The sequence below is a fragment of the Leucoraja erinacea genome, chromosome 13, assembly GCF_028641065.1.
Source record: "Leucoraja erinacea ecotype New England chromosome 13, Leri_hhj_1, whole genome shotgun sequence".
NCBI lineage: Eukaryota > Metazoa > Chordata > Chondrichthyes > Rajiformes > Rajidae > Leucoraja > Leucoraja erinaceus.
In genome coordinates, this window is record NC_073389.1 from 55,862,522 (window position 1) to 55,880,028 (window position 17,507).

The following is a 17,507-nucleotide window of genomic DNA, read 5'->3' on the forward strand; positions in this document are numbered from 1 at the left end:
CTACACTTCCTCGCACTGGTCTTCCATCCGGACACGTCCTGGTGTTCCGTGTCACCACCTGACATAAAAACATAGAAATTAGGTGCAGGCCTCTAGCCATTCGGCCCTTCGAGCCTGCACCATTCGCCATTCAATATGATCATGGCTGATCATCCAACTCAGTATCCCGTAGATTCAAGATTCAATTTTAATTGTCATTGTCAGTGTACAGTACAGAGACAACGAAATGCATTACGGAGATAGGGAGAGTATGGAGAGAGGGCAAGTACCTGCCCTCTCTCCATACCCTCTGATCCCCTTAGCCACAAGGGCCACATCTAACTCCCTCTTAAATATAGCCAATGAACTGTGGCCTCAACTACCTTCTGTGGCAGAGAGTTCCACAGATTCACCGCTCTCTGTGTGAAAAAAGTTCTTCTCATCTCGGTTTTAAAGGATTTCCCCCTTATCCATAAGCTGTGACCCCTTGTCCTGGACTTCCCCAACATCGGGAGCAATCTTCCTGCATCTAGCCTGTCCAACCCCTTAAGAATTTTGTAAGTTTCTATAAGATCCCCTCTCAATCTCCTAAATTCTAGAGAGTATGGAGCATCTGAGTACGCTTAGTATGGAGTATGGAGTATCTGACAGTGGGAGCGGTCCCCAGTGGAGGTCTCTCTATAAGGGAGTCCCTCCTCGGGGGGGGGGGGGGTCTGCCTGTCGGTCTGCTCGTGGGCCTGGCCAAGATGGCTGTTCGTGGGTCCAGGCAGCGGGCTGTCGACGGCCACACCGGGGTCAGCTGCCCGCCCCTTCTTTGGGCCCACGTCCGTGCTCGCGTGTCCCTGGAGAGGGAACACACACGCGGTGTCCACGGGGACGCTGGAGGCCGCCCGTCAACGCTGGTCGCCGCGGGGAGATCGCGTGTATCGTTGATAAAGTTGGCGACATATTAATCTGATAACTGACGGTTGTTTGTAAACCGCCAATGGCAGTCTTGATTTTGTTACTATTTGTGTTTAGTTTAGTTCAGAGATACAGCGCGGAAACAGGCCCTTCGGCCCACCGAGTCCGTGCTGACCAGCGATCCCCGCACACTAACACTATCCTACGCACACACTGGGGACAATTTACATTTACACCAAGCCAGTTAATCTACAAACCTGCACGTCTTTGGAGTGTGGGCGGAAACCGGAGCACCCGGAGTAAACCCACGCAGGTCACGGGGAGAACGTGCAAACTCCGTACAGACAGCGCCCGTAGTCAGGATTGAACCCGGGTCTCCGGCGCTGTCCCCGTCACACACTCCCAGGGCAGGGGCCGCGCGGGGTAGACACAGAGTGGAGGTCCGTCCTCACTGTCCGTGTCCGTGTGTCTGCAGGGAGGAGCTGGGCTGCCACCACCACGGAGGGGCTGCTGGTCTTCTCGCTGGACGGGGCGGTGGTGTTTGACCCGTACGACCTGGACGAAGAGGTGACGCCTGTCAGCGTGCGGCAGGCGCTGAGACGGGGCGAGTTCACCGTGGCCATCGTCATGGCCTTCCGCCTCAACGAGGACAAGCTGACGCTGGAGGTGTTGGAGGGGGTTCCCCACACTGACAGTGAGTGTGTGTGGGGGGGGGGGGGGGAGGGGAGGGGAGGGAGGGGGGGGACGCACTGTGGGGGATGGTGAGGGGGGGGATCGGGGGCAGGGAGGGGTGGTGTGGGGGGGGCAGGGGTTGGCAGGGAGGGGTGTGTGGGGGGGGGTCATGGGGAGGGGTTGAGGGGCGTGTCTGTGAGGGGGGGGGTCACGGAGGGTAGGGGGGGGGCAAGGAGGGGGGGGGGTGAGGGGGGCGCCGCTGTGTGTGGGGAGGGGAGTCACGGAGGGGCGAGAAGGAGGGATGGGGGGGGGGGGGTCGGGGCGCCAACTGTGTGTGTGTGTGTGGGGGGGCTCGCGGTACTGAGGGAGTGCGGGCCTGGCAGTGACCCCCCATCTCTCTCCCCCCCCCCCCCCCCCCACAGTCGGGGTGGTGTGCTCCACTCTCCCCCCGCTCTACGTGGAGAAGCTGCTGGGCTTCATGGCGGTGACACTGGAGACCTCGCGCCACCCTGGAGTTCTTCCTGTCGTGGGCTGAACAACTGCTGAGCCTGCACGGACACAAGCTGAAGGCCCGGTGAGTGGGGAGAGGGGCTGGTGCTGGCAGCCTGTGCCCTGGTCTGGTACACACAGAGTGCTGGAGTAACTCAGCGGGTCAGGCAGCATCTGTGGAGAGAAGGGATGGGCGAGGTTATCGGGGCGAGACTGTGTGTACACGCCACGTACATGGGGGGTGGTGGTGGTCGAGGGGGGGGGGGGGGGGGGCAGTTGTGGTGGGGGGAGAGTAGAGATGTGGGGGAGGGGTCTGATGGGGTGGGGGAAGAGACAGAGCTGGGGGGGGGGGAGGGCAGAGACCGTCGAGGGGGGGGGGGGGGGGGGGGGTGTGGTGGTCGATCGAGGGGTGGGGGGGGGGGGGGTGTGACCGGGAGTGAGGGGGAGACTGGAGCTGACCCCATCTGTCTCGCTCCCACAGCTCGGTGGAGTTGCTGCCGGCCCATCCAGTCTCTGCAGAGAAGCATCCAACGACACTATGACACCGTGTCCAAACTGTGAGTCCGTGCACCCCCTCCCAAACCCCCGGTCCCCTCCCCCCTACCCCCCCCTCCCGAACCCCCCGGTCCCCCCCCCCATACACCCCCTCCCCTCCTGTCCCCTCAGCCCCCCCCCCCCCCCCTCCCCCCCCCCCCCCCCCCCCCCCCTCTGATCCCCCAAGACACTTTAAAGACACTTTAAAAATCCACTGACTTGTGGCCTCCACAGCCGTCTGTGGCAAAGAATCCCACAGATTCACCACCCTCTGACTAAAGAAATTCCTCCTCACCTCTTTCCTAAAAGAACGTCCTCTAATTCTGAGGCTGTGACCTCTAGTCCTAGACTCTCCCACAAGTGGAAACATCCTCTCCACATCCACTCTATCCAGGCCTTTCACTATTCTGTACGTTTCAATGAGGTCCCCCCCTCATTCTTCTAAACTCCAGTGAGTACAGGCCCAGTGCTGACAAACGCTCATCATAGGTTAACCCACTCATTCCTGGGATCGTTCTTGTAAACCTCCTCTGGACCCTCTCCAGAGCCGGCACATCCTTCCTCAGATACGGGGCCCAAAATTGCTCACAATATTCCAAATGCGGCCTGACCAGCGCCTTATAGAGCCTCAGCGTTACATCCCTGTGTTTGTATACGAGCCCTCTTGAAATAAATGTTGAGTTTGTGTTGCAGGCCTCCCCCACCCTATGTAATAAAGCTGCCTCGTACACCCCCCCCCCCCTCGTTGCCCAGTCCCTGCCCTGTAACCCCCCCCCCCCCCCCCCCCTCGTTGCCCCCCCGTGTAGGTCCCCAGTACCTGGCCCGTGTAGTGGGGGGTTTGCTGTGTGTGGTGACGTTTCACTGAGCGGGTGCCCGTGTGTGTGTTTGGGGGGATCTGTAGGTGCGAGTGGAACCGCTACAACATGCGCTACACGCTGGCCCTGGCGCAGCAGCGGGGCCTGAAACGCCAAGCGGAGACGGAGACGGGGAGTGACGGAGACTCAGACACTCCCAGCGCCAGCGACGACCAGCTCATGGAGGGCAGTGACTGAGGGGCCCCACGCCACACACGGGGTGATGGACACTGGACCCCAATACTCCCCCCCCCCCCCCCCCCCCCCCCCCCCCTTCTCCACCTCACCCCTACCCCCCACCTCCCCCCCCCTCCCACACCTCACCCCTCTCACGCCACCTCCCCCTCTCTCCACTCCCTGGGGGAGACACTGCTACTGGGCCCCAGTCCCATCCGGGACACCCACCCCCCACCACCCTCTCCTCCTTCCCCCCCCCCCCCCCGCTCCTCTCTCTCCCCCCCTTCACCTTCCTCCTCCCAGCCACCCTACCCTACAGCCCACCAACGTCCCCCCTCACCTCCCCCTACTCCCGCTGTTTCCCCCCCTTGCTCTCCCTCCCTCCTCCTCTCCCCCATCCCTCCAGGAGTCCGGCCCCAGCCTGCCAGGAGCCTGCGTTCAGCACCTTCCAGCAAGGTATGGTCAGGTGCAGTGTGTGGACTGTCCAGCTCGCTGCTGTGGCAGAGTGTGGCGTGATTCACTCCGCTCTGCCCTGCCCTTGTGGCCACCTGGACCGTCGGGTGGAACTGATGCCCATGTACATGATGTATAATAAATGTGTGATACCGAGTGCTGGGTTCTCACGTGAAGTTTGTTAGTGTGGCTGTGTTTCACATTGGTCAGCTCAACACACACCACAATTGGTGCAGGAGTAGGCCATTCGGCCCTTCGAGCCAGCACCGCCATTCACTGTGATCATGTCTGATCATCCCCAATCAGTACCTCGTTCCTGCCTTCTCCCCATATCCCCTGACTTCGCTATCTTCAAGAGCCCTATCTAGCTCTCTCTTGAAAGTATCTGGAGAACCTGCCTCCACCGCCCTCTGAGGCAGAGAATTCCACAGACTCACCACTCTCTGTGAGAAAAAGTGTTTGAAAAATGATGTATACCATACCAGAACCAAACACAGTCAGTCAATGAGAACAAATATGTACACATCCAGAATCAACACACTTACCCCATGTGGGTAAATTTATCCCAATTTGGGAACCCTTGCTTTAAGGTGAGAGGGGCAAAGTCTAAAGGAGATGTGCGGGGCAAGTGTTGTACACAGAGGGTGGTGGGTGCCTGGAACGTGGTGGAGGCAGATACCATAGTGGGGTTTAAGAGGCTGTTGGACAGGCGCGTGGATACGGAGGGGAGGGATAGGATCACGTGCAGGCAGAGGGGAGTTGGTCTTGGCATCATGTCCAGCACAGACATTGGAGGATTTCAAGGAGACACAAGGACCTGCGTCGCTAATGTTTTCACAGAATGCTGGAGTAACTCAGCGGGACAGGCAGGAATGGAGGACGTTTTGGGTCGAGACCGTTCTACAGACTGAAGATAACGGTCTGAAGGAACTTTGCTTGTCCACCTCCTGCCACAGATGCTGCCGGACCCACTGAGTTACTCCAGCACTTTGTGTCTTGTTTTGTGGACCAGCATCTGCAGGGGGCGGGGCTTCATCACTGGTCCTGCCCTCACTCCCAGACTCCCCCGCGCCCCCCGCCCTCACTCCCAGACTCCCAAGCTGCCCTCACTCCCAGACTCCCCGCGCCCCCTGCCCTCCCCCTGCCCCCTGCCCTCACTCCCAAAGTCCCCCGCGCCCCCCTGCCCTCACTCCCAGACTCCCCCTGCCCTCACTCCCAGAGTTCCCCGCGCCCCCTGCCCTCACTCCCAGACTCCCCCGCGCCCCCTGCCCTCACTCCCAGACTCCCAAGCGCCCCTGCCCTCAATCCCAGAGTTCCCCGCGCCCCCTGCCCTCACTCCCAGACTCCCCCTGCCCTCACTCCCAGAGTTCCCCGCGCCCCCTGCCCTCACTCCCAGACTCCCCCGCGCGCCCCTGCCCTCACTCCCAGACTCCCCCGCGCCCCTGCCCTCACTCCCAGACTGCCCCGCGCCCCCTGCCCTCACTGAGTTCCCCGCGCCCCTGCCCTCACTCCCAGACTCCCCCGCGCTCAGCAGCTGCCGCCGCCGCCATGTTGTTGAGGCCGCTCTCCGTCTCTGTCTCCGCGTCGCTGCGGCTCCGGCGCCTCCTGTCCGTGTCCTGTCCGTGTCCGTGGCCCGCGGGCCGCCCGCTGCCCGGGTGGCGGTGGTGAGTGTCCGGCGCCGGGACCCCCGGGGGGAGCGGGTGGGGCCGGAGTGACCGGTCACCCTTGCAATCCGAGCTCCTCCTCCCGCGGGGACTGACCCCTGACCCCTGGATCACCCCTGACCCCTAGATCACTCCTGACCCCTGGATCACCCCCGACCCCTAGATCACTCCTGACCCCTAGATCACTCCTGACCCCTAGATCACCCCTGACCCCCTGGATCACACCCTGACCCCCGGATGACCCCTGGAGATCACCCCTGATCACCCTGGATCACCCCTGACCCCTGGATCACCCCTGACCCCTGGATCACCCCTGACCCCTGGATCACTCCTGACCCCTAGATCACCCCTGACCCCTAGATCACCCCTGACCCCTGGATCACCCCTCCCACCCCGAAACTTGACCTCCCACCCCTGACCCCCGTGGGGGGGGGCAGTCTGGTCATTCCGTGACCCCAGTTCACCGGCGCCCAATTAAACCCTCCACCCCTTATCACGCCCTGGGGTGGGGTGGGGGGCAGTCCTCGTTCACATGAACCCTCACAGAATTTGCAGCAATGAGTGGGTTACAGACAATAAACAATAGGTGCAGGAGTAGAGGCCATTTGGCCCTTCCAACTAGCTCCGCCATTTAATGTGATCATGGCTGATTATCCTCAATCAGTACCCCGTTCCTGCCTTCTCCCCATATCCCCTGACTCCACTATCTTTAAGAACCCTATCTAGCTCTGTCTTGAAAGTATCCAGAGAACCGCCCTCCACCGCCCTCTGAGGCAGAGAATTCCACAGACTCACAACTCTCTGTGAGAAAAAGTGTTTCTGTGTCTCCGTTCTAAATGGCTTACCCCTTATTCTTAAACTGTGGCCCCTGGTTCTGGACTCCCCCAACATCGGGAACATGTTTCCTGCCTCCAGTGTGTCCAAACCCTTAACAATCTAATATGTTTCAATGAGATGCCCTCTCATCCTTCTAAACTCCAGAGTGTACAAGCCCAGCCACTCCATTCTCTCAGCATATGACAGTCCCGCCATCCCAGGGATTAACCTTGTAAACCTATCTCAATAGCAAGAATGTCCTTCCTCAAATTAGGGGGCCAAAACTGCACACAATACTCCAGGTGTGGTCTCACTAAGGCCCTGTACAACTGCAGAAGGACCTCTTTGCTCCTATACTCAACACCTCTTGTTATAAAGGCCAACATGCCATTCGCTTTCTTCACTGCCCACTGTACCTGCATGCTTACTTTCATAGACTGATGTACAAGGACCCCCAGATCCCGTTGTACTGCTCCTTTTCCCAACTTGACGCCATTTAGATAGTAATCTGCCTTCCTGTTTTTGCCCCCAAAGTGGATAACCTCACATTTATCCACATTAAACTTAATCTGCCATGCATCTGCCCACTCACCCGACCTGTCCAAGTCACCTTGCATTCTCATAGCATTCTCCTCACAGCTTTGTGTCATCTACAAATGTGCTAATTTCACAGCCTCAGAATTAAAGGACGTTCCTTTGGGAAGGAGATGAGAGGAATTTCTTTAGTCAGAGGGTGGTGAATCTGTGGAATTCTTTGCCACCGACGGCTGTGGAGGCCAAGTCAATTGATATATTTAAGACAGAGACAAATAAATTGTTGATTAGTGCGGGTGTCAGGTGTTTTGGGGAGAATGGGGTTAGGAGGGAGAGATAGATCAGCCATGATTGAATGACGGAGTAGACTTGATGGGCCGAATGGCCTAATTCTGCTATCATATGATCTTCGTATACAAGTGTATAAAATCATGAGAGGAATAGATCGGGTAGACGCGCAGGGTCTCTTGCCCAGAGTAGGGGAATCAAGGACCAGAGGATATAGGTTTAAGGTGAAGGGGAAAAGATTTAATAGGAATCCGAGGGGTCACTTTTTCACACAGAGGAGCGGGCAGAGGAGGTAGTTGAGGCTGGGACTTTCCCATCATTTAAGAGACAGTTAGCCAGGTACATGGATAGGACAGGTTTGGAGGGATATGGACCAAACGCAGGCAGGTGGGACTAGTGAAGCTGGGACACGTTGGCCGGTGTGGGCAAGTTGGGCCGAAGGGCCTGTTTCCACACTGTGACTCCATGACATATAATACAAAGCAGAAGAGTTTCGTTATCAGACGTATCGAATACGAAACAGTGACATTCCTACTTGCTACAGCAGTACAACAAGCCTGTAAACATAGGATGCCTCAGTAACGGTAAAAACTACAATAGATGCAATGATGAGTGTGAAACAGCAGAATGGTGCAAGGTCAAACTGCAATGTGAGGCAGTGCACAAATATATTCAAATATACGGTGATGGAATAAATAGGCAACTGAGGTGTGGTTAGGAGCAAAGTGCTCAGGCAGCACGTGTGTGACTGGGTGATTGGTTGAGGAGGGGGACAGCGGTGGGGAAGAAGCTGTCCGTAAGTCTGGACATCGGAGCGGCAGCTCCTGGATCATCTCTCAGACGGTAGAGGAGAGGGAAGTATCTGCGGTGTGCAGTGTATCTGCGGTGTACAGTGTATCGGCAGTGTGCAGTGTATCTGCAGTGTATCTGCAGTGTGCAGTGTATCTGCAGTGTGCAGTGTATCTGCAGTGTGCAGTGTATCTGCAGTGTGCAGTGTATCGGCGGAGGTTGGTGTGAGTCATTGGCAAAGGTCTTCTCTGAGCTGCAAGTGTCAGGATGTTGGTGTCACCACAGCCTCGTGCATCACCACGTGGTTTGGGACCAGCTCTGCCCAAGACCAGTGCCGTCCACCCTCATCATTCGTCACCCTGTGCGTAGGGGAGAGGGTTTGGGGCCGAGGATGCCCTGGTTGGGTTTGCTCCTGGGCCTGGTCAAGCTGGCCATCCGCGAGTCACGGCGCCAGGCGGAGAGGGCTCTGTCCGAGCCCCTTTTCCGGAGTTGCGTCCGCACCCGGGTGGGGTTAGAGAGGGGACTACGCGCTGTCCACGGGCACCCTGGGGGATTCTGGGACCGCGGGGGGTGGAATGTATCCTGGACAATGACGGGGAAATAGTTGCTCAAAGGATATTTGTTTTACTTTGTCTTGTGGTGGTGGGTGTGTCTGACCCCTTGTGTTCCCGATCTCTACAGGTGCTGTCGGGCTGTGGGGTCTACGATGGCACCGAAATCCACGAGGCATCGGCGTAAGAACCATCCCCCCTCCCCTCCGCACCGGCCTGCCCCCACCGCCCCCCACCGCCCCGCCCCCACCCCCCTGCCCCCACCCCCCTGCCCCCACCGCCTTGAGTCGATTATTAAAGATGTTATAAGCAGCACATTTGGGAAGCAGTGACAGGATCGGTCAAAGTCAGCACGGATTTATGAAGGGGAAATCATGCTCGATTAAGGGAGAACCAGTGGATGTGGTGTATCTGGACTTTCATAAAGCCTTTGACAAGGTCCCACACAAGAGATTAGTGTGCAAAATTAGAGCACATGGTATTGGGAGTCGGGTATTGACATGGATAGAGAACTGGCTGGCAGACAGGAAGCAAAGAGTAGGAATTAACGGGTCCTTTTCAGAATGGCAGGCAGTGACTAGTGGGGTGCCGCAAGGCTCAGTGCAAATTTGTGGATGACACAAAGCTGGGTGGCAGTGTGAGCTGCGAGGAGGATGCTATGAGGCTGCAGGGTGACTTGGACAGGTTGGGTGAGTGGGCAGATGCATGGCAGATGCAGTTTAATGTGGATAAATGTGAGGTTATCCACTTAGGTGGCAAGAACAGGAAGGCAGATTATTATCTGAATGGTGTCAGATTAGGAGAAGGGGAGGTGCAGCGAGACCTGGGTGTCCTTGGACATCAGTCACTGAAAGTAAGCATGCAGGTACAGCAGGCAGTGAAGAAAGCTAATGGCATGTTGGCCTTCACAGCGAGAGGTTTTGAATTTAGGAGGTCCTTCTGCGGTTGTACAGGGCCCTGGTGAGACCACACCTGGAGTATTGTGTGCAGTTTTGGTCTGCTAATTTGAGGAAGGACATTCTTGCTATTGAGGGAGTGCAGCGTAGGTTCACCAGGTTAATTCCCGGTATGGCGGGACTGACATATGATGAAAGAATGGATTGACTTGTGCTTGTATTCGCAGGAGTTTAGAAGGGTGAGACGGCATCTTATAGAAACATATAAAATTCATAAGGGATTGGACTGGGTAGATGCAGGAAACATGTTCCCAATGTTGGGGGAGTCCAGATCCAGGGGTCACACAGTTTAAGAATAAGGGGTAGGGCATTTAGGACTTTAGAAACGTTTTTACCCAGAGAGTTGTGAATCTGTGGAATTCTCTGCCACAGAAGGCAGTGGAGGCCAATTCACTGGATATTTTCAAGAGAGAGTTAGATTTAGCTCTTAGGGCTAATGGAATAAGGGATATGGGGAGAAGGCAGGAACGGGGCACTGATTGTGGATGATCAGCCATGATCATATTGAATGGCGGTGCTGGCTCGAAGGGCCGAATGGCCTACACCTGCACCTATTTTTCTATGTTTCAAAGTTCTATGTTTTTAATTCTCGACTGCCTGCTGCCTGGACTCACGAATGGCCATCTTGGCCCAGGAGCAGACTGACAGGGAGACTCTGTACCGGGTGACCAAAGATCAGGAGGGTGGGGATAACGTGCGGCCAATACTATAGGAGCAGCCCCTTCAGATTGTTGTACAGGGGCTGCAACCTCTCACACTGCACGTAGACGGAACACGGTCTCTGCCCTGGGAGTGTGTGACGGGGCAGTGTAGAGGGGGCTTCACTCTACACTGTGTCTACCCCGTGCTGTCCCTGTCTTTCCCTGACCCAGGATCCTGGTGCACCTGAGTCGGCGGGGAGCGGACTACCAGGTCTACGCACCTGACGTCTCGCAGATGCACGTCATTGACCACGTGAAGGGGGAGCCAGTAGCGGAGAGCAGGTCAGTGGCTCTGTCCACAGGTGTGTGTGTGTGTGTGACAGGTGGTGCTGTGTGTGTGAGACTTGTCCACAGGTGTGTGTCTGTGTGTGACAGGTGGTGTTGTGGGTGTAACACCTGTCCACAGGTGTGTGTGTGTGTGACGGGTGGTGCTGTGGGTGTAACACCTGTCCACAGGTGTGTGTTTACCTGCGCTCCCTGCCTGTCCATCCAACTGCTAGCAACGGGCACCTGTAACGTCCTCTGTGTTGACGCTCGTCTGTGTCAATCTCTCACTGTCCGGTTCAATTCCTCGCTCAGTACCACACGGCACGGCACGGCACGGCACGGCACGATAGAACGTTATTTATCCCAGGAGCGAAATTAATCTGCCAACTGTCACAACACACAAGATACATGAAACATGAAATTAAAGTGGAAAGGATTGGGGGGGGGGGGGGGGGGGGGGGGGGGGGGGTCAGTCTCAGTCTACCCCACGACAGAAGGGGGAGGGGGTTGTACAGTTTGATGGCCACAGACCCCTCTCGTGGGGCGTGTGTGTGTGTGTGTGTGAGCCACGTGGTGATGCATGTGCCAGATCGCGGTGTGTGTGTCTGGGCCACGTGGTGATGCGTGTGCCAGATCGCGGTGCGTGTGTCTGGGCCATGTGGTGATGCGTGTGCCAGATCGCGGTGCGTGTGTCTGGGCCATGTGGTGATGCGTGTGCCAGATCGCGGTGCGTGTGTCTACACCGTATAGCGGTGCACATTGACCTCGGTGCCGGCGGCAGGAACGTGCTGGTGGAATCGGCGAGGATCGCCCGCGGGCGTGTGCAGGAACTCGGCAAACTCCGGGCCCAGGACCACGACGCCGTCATCTTCCCCGGGGGCTTCGGGGCCGCCAAGAACCTGTGAGTCACCGCGCCCAGCGGGGGAGGGAGGGGGGCGGGAGCAGTGAGGGGGGGGGGCTGGGGATGGGTGCGGTGGAGGGGAGAGCTGGGGGGCAGTGGGAGCAAAGTGTTGAGGGAATAGAGGTGAGTGGTGAGGAGGGCTGCACTGTGGGGGGGGGGGGGGGGGCTGCACTGGGACGTCATAAGGTCATAAGTGACAGGATCAGAATTAGGCCATTCGGCCCATCAAGTCCACTCCGCCATTCAATCATGGCTGATCTATCTCTCCCTCCTAACCCCATTCTCCTGCCTTCTCCCCATAACCCCTGACACCCGCACTAATCAAGAATCTATCTAGCCATCTGCCTTAAAAAATATCCAATGACTTGTGGCCTCCACAGCCGTCAGATTCACCGCCCTCTGACTAAAGGAATTCCTCCTCATCTCCTTCCTAAAAGAACGTCCTTTAATTCTGAGACTGTGACCTCTGGTCCTAGACTCTCCCACCAGTGGAAACATCCTCTCCACATCCACTCTATCCAGGCCTTTCACTATTCTCTATGTCTCAATGAGATTCCCCCTCATCCTTTTAAACTCCAGCGAGTACAGGCCCAGTGCTGACAAACGCTCATCATAGGTTAACGCACTCATTCCTGGGATCATTCTTGTAAACCTCCTCTGGACCCTCTCCAGAGCCAGCACATCCTTCCTCAGATATGGGGCCCAAAACGGCTCACAATATTCCAAATGCAGCCTGACCAGCGCCTTATAGAGCCACAGCATTACATCCCTGTTGTATACGAGCCCTCTTGAAGTGCTTTCTTTACTGCTGATTCGACTGCAGACCAACCTTTTGGGGATCCTGCACCAGCTCCCAAGTCTTTTTACACCTCCGATTTCTGGATTCTCTCCCCAGTTAGAAAATAGTCTACGTGGGAGGGGCAGTGAGGAGGGATCGGCACACTGTGGGGGGGGGCTGCATTGTGTGGGGGGGGGGCTGCACTATGGGGGGGGGCTACACTATGGGGGGGGGCTGCACAGTGTGGGAGGGGGGCTGCATTGTGTGGGGGGGCTGCACTGTGGGGGGGGGGCTGTGGGGGGGGGGCACATTGTGGGGGGGGCTGCACTTGGGGGGGGGGCTACATTGTGGGGGGGGGGGGCTGCATTGTGGGGGTGGCTGCATTGTTTTGGGGGGGCTGCACAGTGTGGGGGGGGGGGCTGCATTGTGTGGGGGCGTGTGTGTCTCCCCAGTGTGTGACTCTCCCTGTCTCCCCCAGCTCCACCTTTGCCACACAAGGCCAGGACTGCCTGGTGATACCGGAGGTGCAGCGAGTCCTCACCGAGTTCCACAAGGCGCAGAAACCCATTGGGTGAGTGGCCTCGGGGTGGAGGGTCAGGGGTCACCGAGTGGCCGTGTTGTGAGTGGGGCAGCGCCAGAGACCCAGGTTCCTTCCCGACCTCAGGTGCTGTCTGTGTGGAGTTTGCACGTTCTCCCACATCCCAAAGACGTGCAGGTTTGCATGATAATCGGCCCATCTGTAATTTGCCCCCCTAGTGTGTAGGGAGGGGAGCACAGAGGGCAGTGGAGGCCAAGTCACTGGATGGATTTAAGAGAGAGTTAGATAGACTCTAGGGGCTAGTGGAGTCAAGGGATATGGGGAGAAGGCAGGCACTGGGTTATTGATTGGGGACGATCAGCCATGATCACAATGAATGGCGGTGCTGGCTCGAAGGGCCGAATGGCCTCCTATTGTCTATGTTTCTATGAGTGGATGAGAAAGTGGGATAGCATGGAATTAGTGTAAACGGGCGATCGATGGTCGGGATAGACTCGGTGGGCCGAAGGGCCTGTTTCCGTGCTGGGTCTTTCAATCGAACAAAGAATGGGTGAATATCAACCCAAAGGAACTGCAGGTGGTGGTTTATGAAAGGAATAAAGTGCTGGAGTAACTCACCGGATCAGGGAGCATCTGTGGAGGACATGGAGACGTGACGATACATGTCACAACATTCCGAGGCTCAGAAGGAGGATGTTCGGCCCGTCCCACCTGATCTCCTGTCCACGGGTGACCGGCGATAGGTGGCACGGTGGCGCAGTGGTAGAGGTTCCATCCCGACCACGGGTGCTGTCTGTGCGGAGTTTGCACGTTCTCCCCGTGACCCCCGCGTGGGTTTTCTCCGGATGCTCCGGTTTCCTCCCACACTCCAGCGACGTGCAGGTTTGTAGGTTTATTGGCTTCAAGTTGTCCCCAGTGTGTGTAGGATAGTGTTAGTGTGCGGGGATCGCTGGTCGGCACGGACTCAGTGGGCCGAAGGGCCTGTTTCCACGCTGTGTCTCTAAACTAAACTAAATGTTTCCCCTCAGCATCACTGCGACACTGATGTAACCGCTGCCCATCCACTCGATGCCCCGATCCATGTACACAACATCCACCACCACCTCGCCAGTCCCACATTGAACCCGCCCCCCCCCTCCCTGCGCCCCCCCTTTTCCCCGCCCCCTCCCCCCCCCCACCCCGGTGTGGAGCGGACTAGCCGGTCTACGCGCCTGATGTCTCACTGACCCCCTGATCCCCCCGACCCTGTGTGTTGCTGCAGGCTGTGCTGCATCGCTCCAGTGCTGGCTGCCCGGGTGCTGGGGAAGGTGGAGGTTACGGTGGGTGACGAGGAGGAGGGGGAGGGGCGCTGGCCGTACGCTGGCACAGCCGCTGCCATCACGGCCATGGGGGCCCGGCACCGCATCACACGACGTACACATATCCTTGCCGGGGGTCCGGGGCCGTGGGCCGGGGGTCAGGGGCCGAGGGCTGGGGGCCGGTGGGCCGGGGGCCTAGGGCCAGGGGCTGGACCACACGGGGGGTTCATCGGGGCTCGGCGCTCCCCTGGGAAATGGGGTCCCCAGGGTGGGGGTTCCCTAGGGTGGGGTTGGATTCCCCGAGAGGGGGATTCCTTGGGCTTGGGGTTCCCTCACCATGGGGGTTCCCTTGGGATGAGGATTACCTGGGATGGGGGGGGGGGGGGGGGGGGGGTCCCAGTGTCGGGGTTCCCCATGGATAGGGGATTGTCAGGTCTGTGGGTCGTCTGGGAGGGTGGGGGGTCCCTGAGATAGGGGGTTCCCTCAGGTGGGGATTCCCCTGGGATAGGGGATTTCCCAGAGGGGGATTCTCTGGGGAGGGGGGGGGGGGGGAATTCCCCCCTGTGTGGGTGTTTCTTCTGGAATGGGGGTCCATGGGCTGATCGCGAGGTGCTGGGAGCGGTCTCCCTGAAATGGGGGTTCCCCATGTGGGTTTCCCCCACATGGGGGTTCCCTCGATTGGGGTTCCAGGGGCTGGTGTTGTGTGTTGGGAGGGGTCTCCCCGTCTGCTGGTGGTCTCCCTGTGTGGGGGGGGGGGGGGCTCTGTGTGTGTGGGGGAGGAGGGGGTGGGGCCTCTGTGTGTGGGGGGGGGGGCCGTCGCTGTGGGGTGTTGCTCTCCTTGACCCCCCCCCCTCCACCAAGCCCACGTTGATGCTGAGAACAAGATCGTGACGACTGCAGCCTTCATGTGTGAGACCAAGATTCACCACGTGTACGACGGCATCGGCGAGATGGTGCAGCGGGTGCTGCAGCTGACGGCACCCTGAGCCCAGCCCAACGTCACCCAGCATCACCCTGTATCTGTGTCTGTGTGTGTATCTGTGTGTGTGTGTGTGTGTGTGTGTGTGTGAGTGTGTGTGTGAGGTGTGTGTGTGTGTGTGTTGTGTGTGTGTGAGTGTGTGTGTGTGAGTGAGAGTGTGTATGTGTGTGTGTGTGTGTGTGAATATGTGTGAGTGTGTATATGTGTGTGTGTGTGTGAATCTGTGAGATAGTGTGTGTGTGTGTCTGTGTAGTGTGTGTGTGTGTGTGAGATAGTGTGAGTGTGTGTGTGTGTGTGAATCTGTGAGATAGTGTGAGTGTGGAGTGTAATGTCGTTACCGGTTACCGCTGGGCAAGAATGCGTTCACCACGCGCCACCTCACCATGCACGGGTGACCTGCCCATGCGGCTGCATTAATTATGTCGCATTAATGACGCGTGTGTACCTGTAGCAGGGTCGCGGTGCTGTGCAGCCGTAGAGTTTATTGTCACGTGTACCGAGGTACAGTGTAAAGCTGTGAGGAGTGTCGTGATCAGGTATGAATTAAAAAACAGTGATCATCGTCTGCTGTGTCTGGTGTGTGGCGGGGCTGCAGGACAGGCGGTGGGGTGGGGGGGCAGAGCGGGCAGTGGGGGAGCAGGGTGGGTTGGGGAGGTGGAGCGGGGGGGGGGGGTTGGGGTCGGTCTGTAGAGCGGGCCGGTGGGACATTTAACCATTTTCTGCACAGCTGCTTCAGAGGAACGGGCATGGAATTGAAACAGACAAGGGGGTGTGGTAGAGATGGGTGTTATGACTAGCACGGACCCGGTGGGCCGAAGGGCCTGTCTCTGCCAACAGCACTGTGACTCACTCTCTCCCCACGAGAAGCCACATTGATTTCACGGAGGGAAGGGTCTTTTGCTGAGAGCTTCTGAGTCACAAGGTCATAAGTGATAGCAGAATCAGGCCATTCGGCCCATCGAGTCTACTGGATGATCTATCTCTCCCTCCTAACCCCATTCTGCTGCCTTCTCCCCATAACCCCCGACACCCTTCCTCAAGAATCTGTCTATCTCTGCCTTAAATATGTCCACTGACTTGGTCTCCACAGCCGTCTGTGGCAAAGAATCCCACAGATTCACCGCCCATGTGGTGCAGCGGTAGAGTTGCTGCCTCACAGCTGCAGAGACCCGGGTTCGATCGTGACTAGGGGGTGCTGTCTGTGTGGAGTTTACACGTGACCTGCGTGGGTTTCCTCCGGGTGCTCCAGTTTCCTCCCGCACTCCAAAGCCGTGGGTACGGCGCGGACTTACCATCGAGGAGCCTGGGATCTTACGCTGAAGATCGCCAGTGTAGGACTCTGACCGTAGGGCCCGTGGACTTCAACACCGTGAAGCAGTGGTCTCCGGTAAGAAGCGGCCGACTCGGGAGCTCCATGCTGTGGAGTGTTCCGATCCGACCCAACGGCGGAGTTTCGATCATCCCGATGAGAGGGCTTGAACAGCGGACCGTCGGCAACGGCCCCGTTCAAAGGCCCTGACCACGGGTGAACAAAGGAAGAAGACCTTGGTATGTTAGCTTTCATTGCAAAAGGATTTGAGTATAGGAGCAGGGAGGTTCTACTGCAGTTGTACAGGGTCTTGGTGAGACCACACCTGGAGTATTGTGTACAGTTTTTGGTCTCCAAATCTGAGGAAGGACATTATTGCCATAGAGGGAGTGCAGAGAAGGTTCACCAGACTGATTCCTGGGATGTCAGGACTGTCTTATGAAGAAAGACTGGATAGACTTGGTTTATACTCTCTAGAATTTAGGAGATTGAGAGGGGATCTTATAGAAACTTACAAAATTCTTAAGGGGTTGGACAGGCTAGATGCAGGAAGATTGTTCCCGATGTTAGGGAAGTCCAGGACAAGGGGTCACAGCTTAAGGATAAGGGGGAAATCCTTTAAAACCGAGATGAGAAGAACTTTTTTCACACAGAGAGTGGTGAATCTCTGGAACTCTCTGCCACAGAGGGTAGTTGAGGCCACAGTCCATTGGCTATATTTAAGAGGGAATTAGATGTGGCCCTTGTGGCTAAGGGGATCAGGGGGTATGGAGAGAAGGCAGGTACGGGATACTGAGTTGGATGATCAGCCATGATCATATTGAATGGCGGCGCAGGCTCGAAGGGCCGAATGGCCTACTCCTGCACCTAATTTCTATGTTTCTAAGATGACTGAACTGAACTGTGGTGGATGTTTATGTTCAACTTTATTTCATCTGCTGTGTGTATTTTTGCTTTTTACTTAGTATGGCTGTATGGTAACTCAAATATCCACTATACCTTAATTGGGACATGTGACATTACTTTGAATCTTGAATCCAGAAAGTGGGATAACATAGAACTAGTGAATGTGGGATC

The 17,507-nt window shown here is 57.2% G+C and overlaps 2 protein-coding genes across 2 annotated transcripts in view; both read left to right on the forward strand.

Annotated features, from left to right (window-relative positions):
- The window catches only part of pwp2h (PWP2 small subunit processome component), a 21,190-nt gene extending 17,499 nt beyond the window's left edge, over positions 1 to 3,691 (forward strand). Inside the window, 6 exon segments of the mRNA XM_055645290.1 lie at positions 1,358 to 1,576; positions 1,977 to 2,062; positions 2,064 to 2,128; positions 2,525 to 2,546; positions 2,548 to 2,600; positions 3,479 to 3,691. Coding sequence (XP_055501265.1) covers positions 1,358 to 1,576; positions 1,977 to 2,062; positions 2,064 to 2,128; positions 2,525 to 2,546; positions 2,548 to 2,600; positions 3,479 to 3,629 — 596 coding nt within the window. The 3' untranslated portion in view covers positions 3,630 to 3,691.
- Positions 3,692 to 5,577: 1,886 nt separating this feature from the next.
- On the forward strand, positions 5,578 to 15,219 carry LOC129703095 (putative glutamine amidotransferase-like class 1 domain-containing protein 3B, mitochondrial). The gene is given in 8 exon segments (XM_055645292.1): positions 5,578 to 5,666; positions 5,669 to 5,725; positions 8,834 to 8,886; positions 10,532 to 10,642; positions 11,409 to 11,528; positions 12,785 to 12,877; positions 14,106 to 14,251; positions 14,989 to 15,219. Coding segments are annotated over 8 exon segments (777 nt in total). The 5' UTR covers positions 5,578 to 5,609; the 3' UTR covers positions 15,129 to 15,219.
- Positions 15,220 to 17,507: the final 2,288 nt, after the last annotated feature.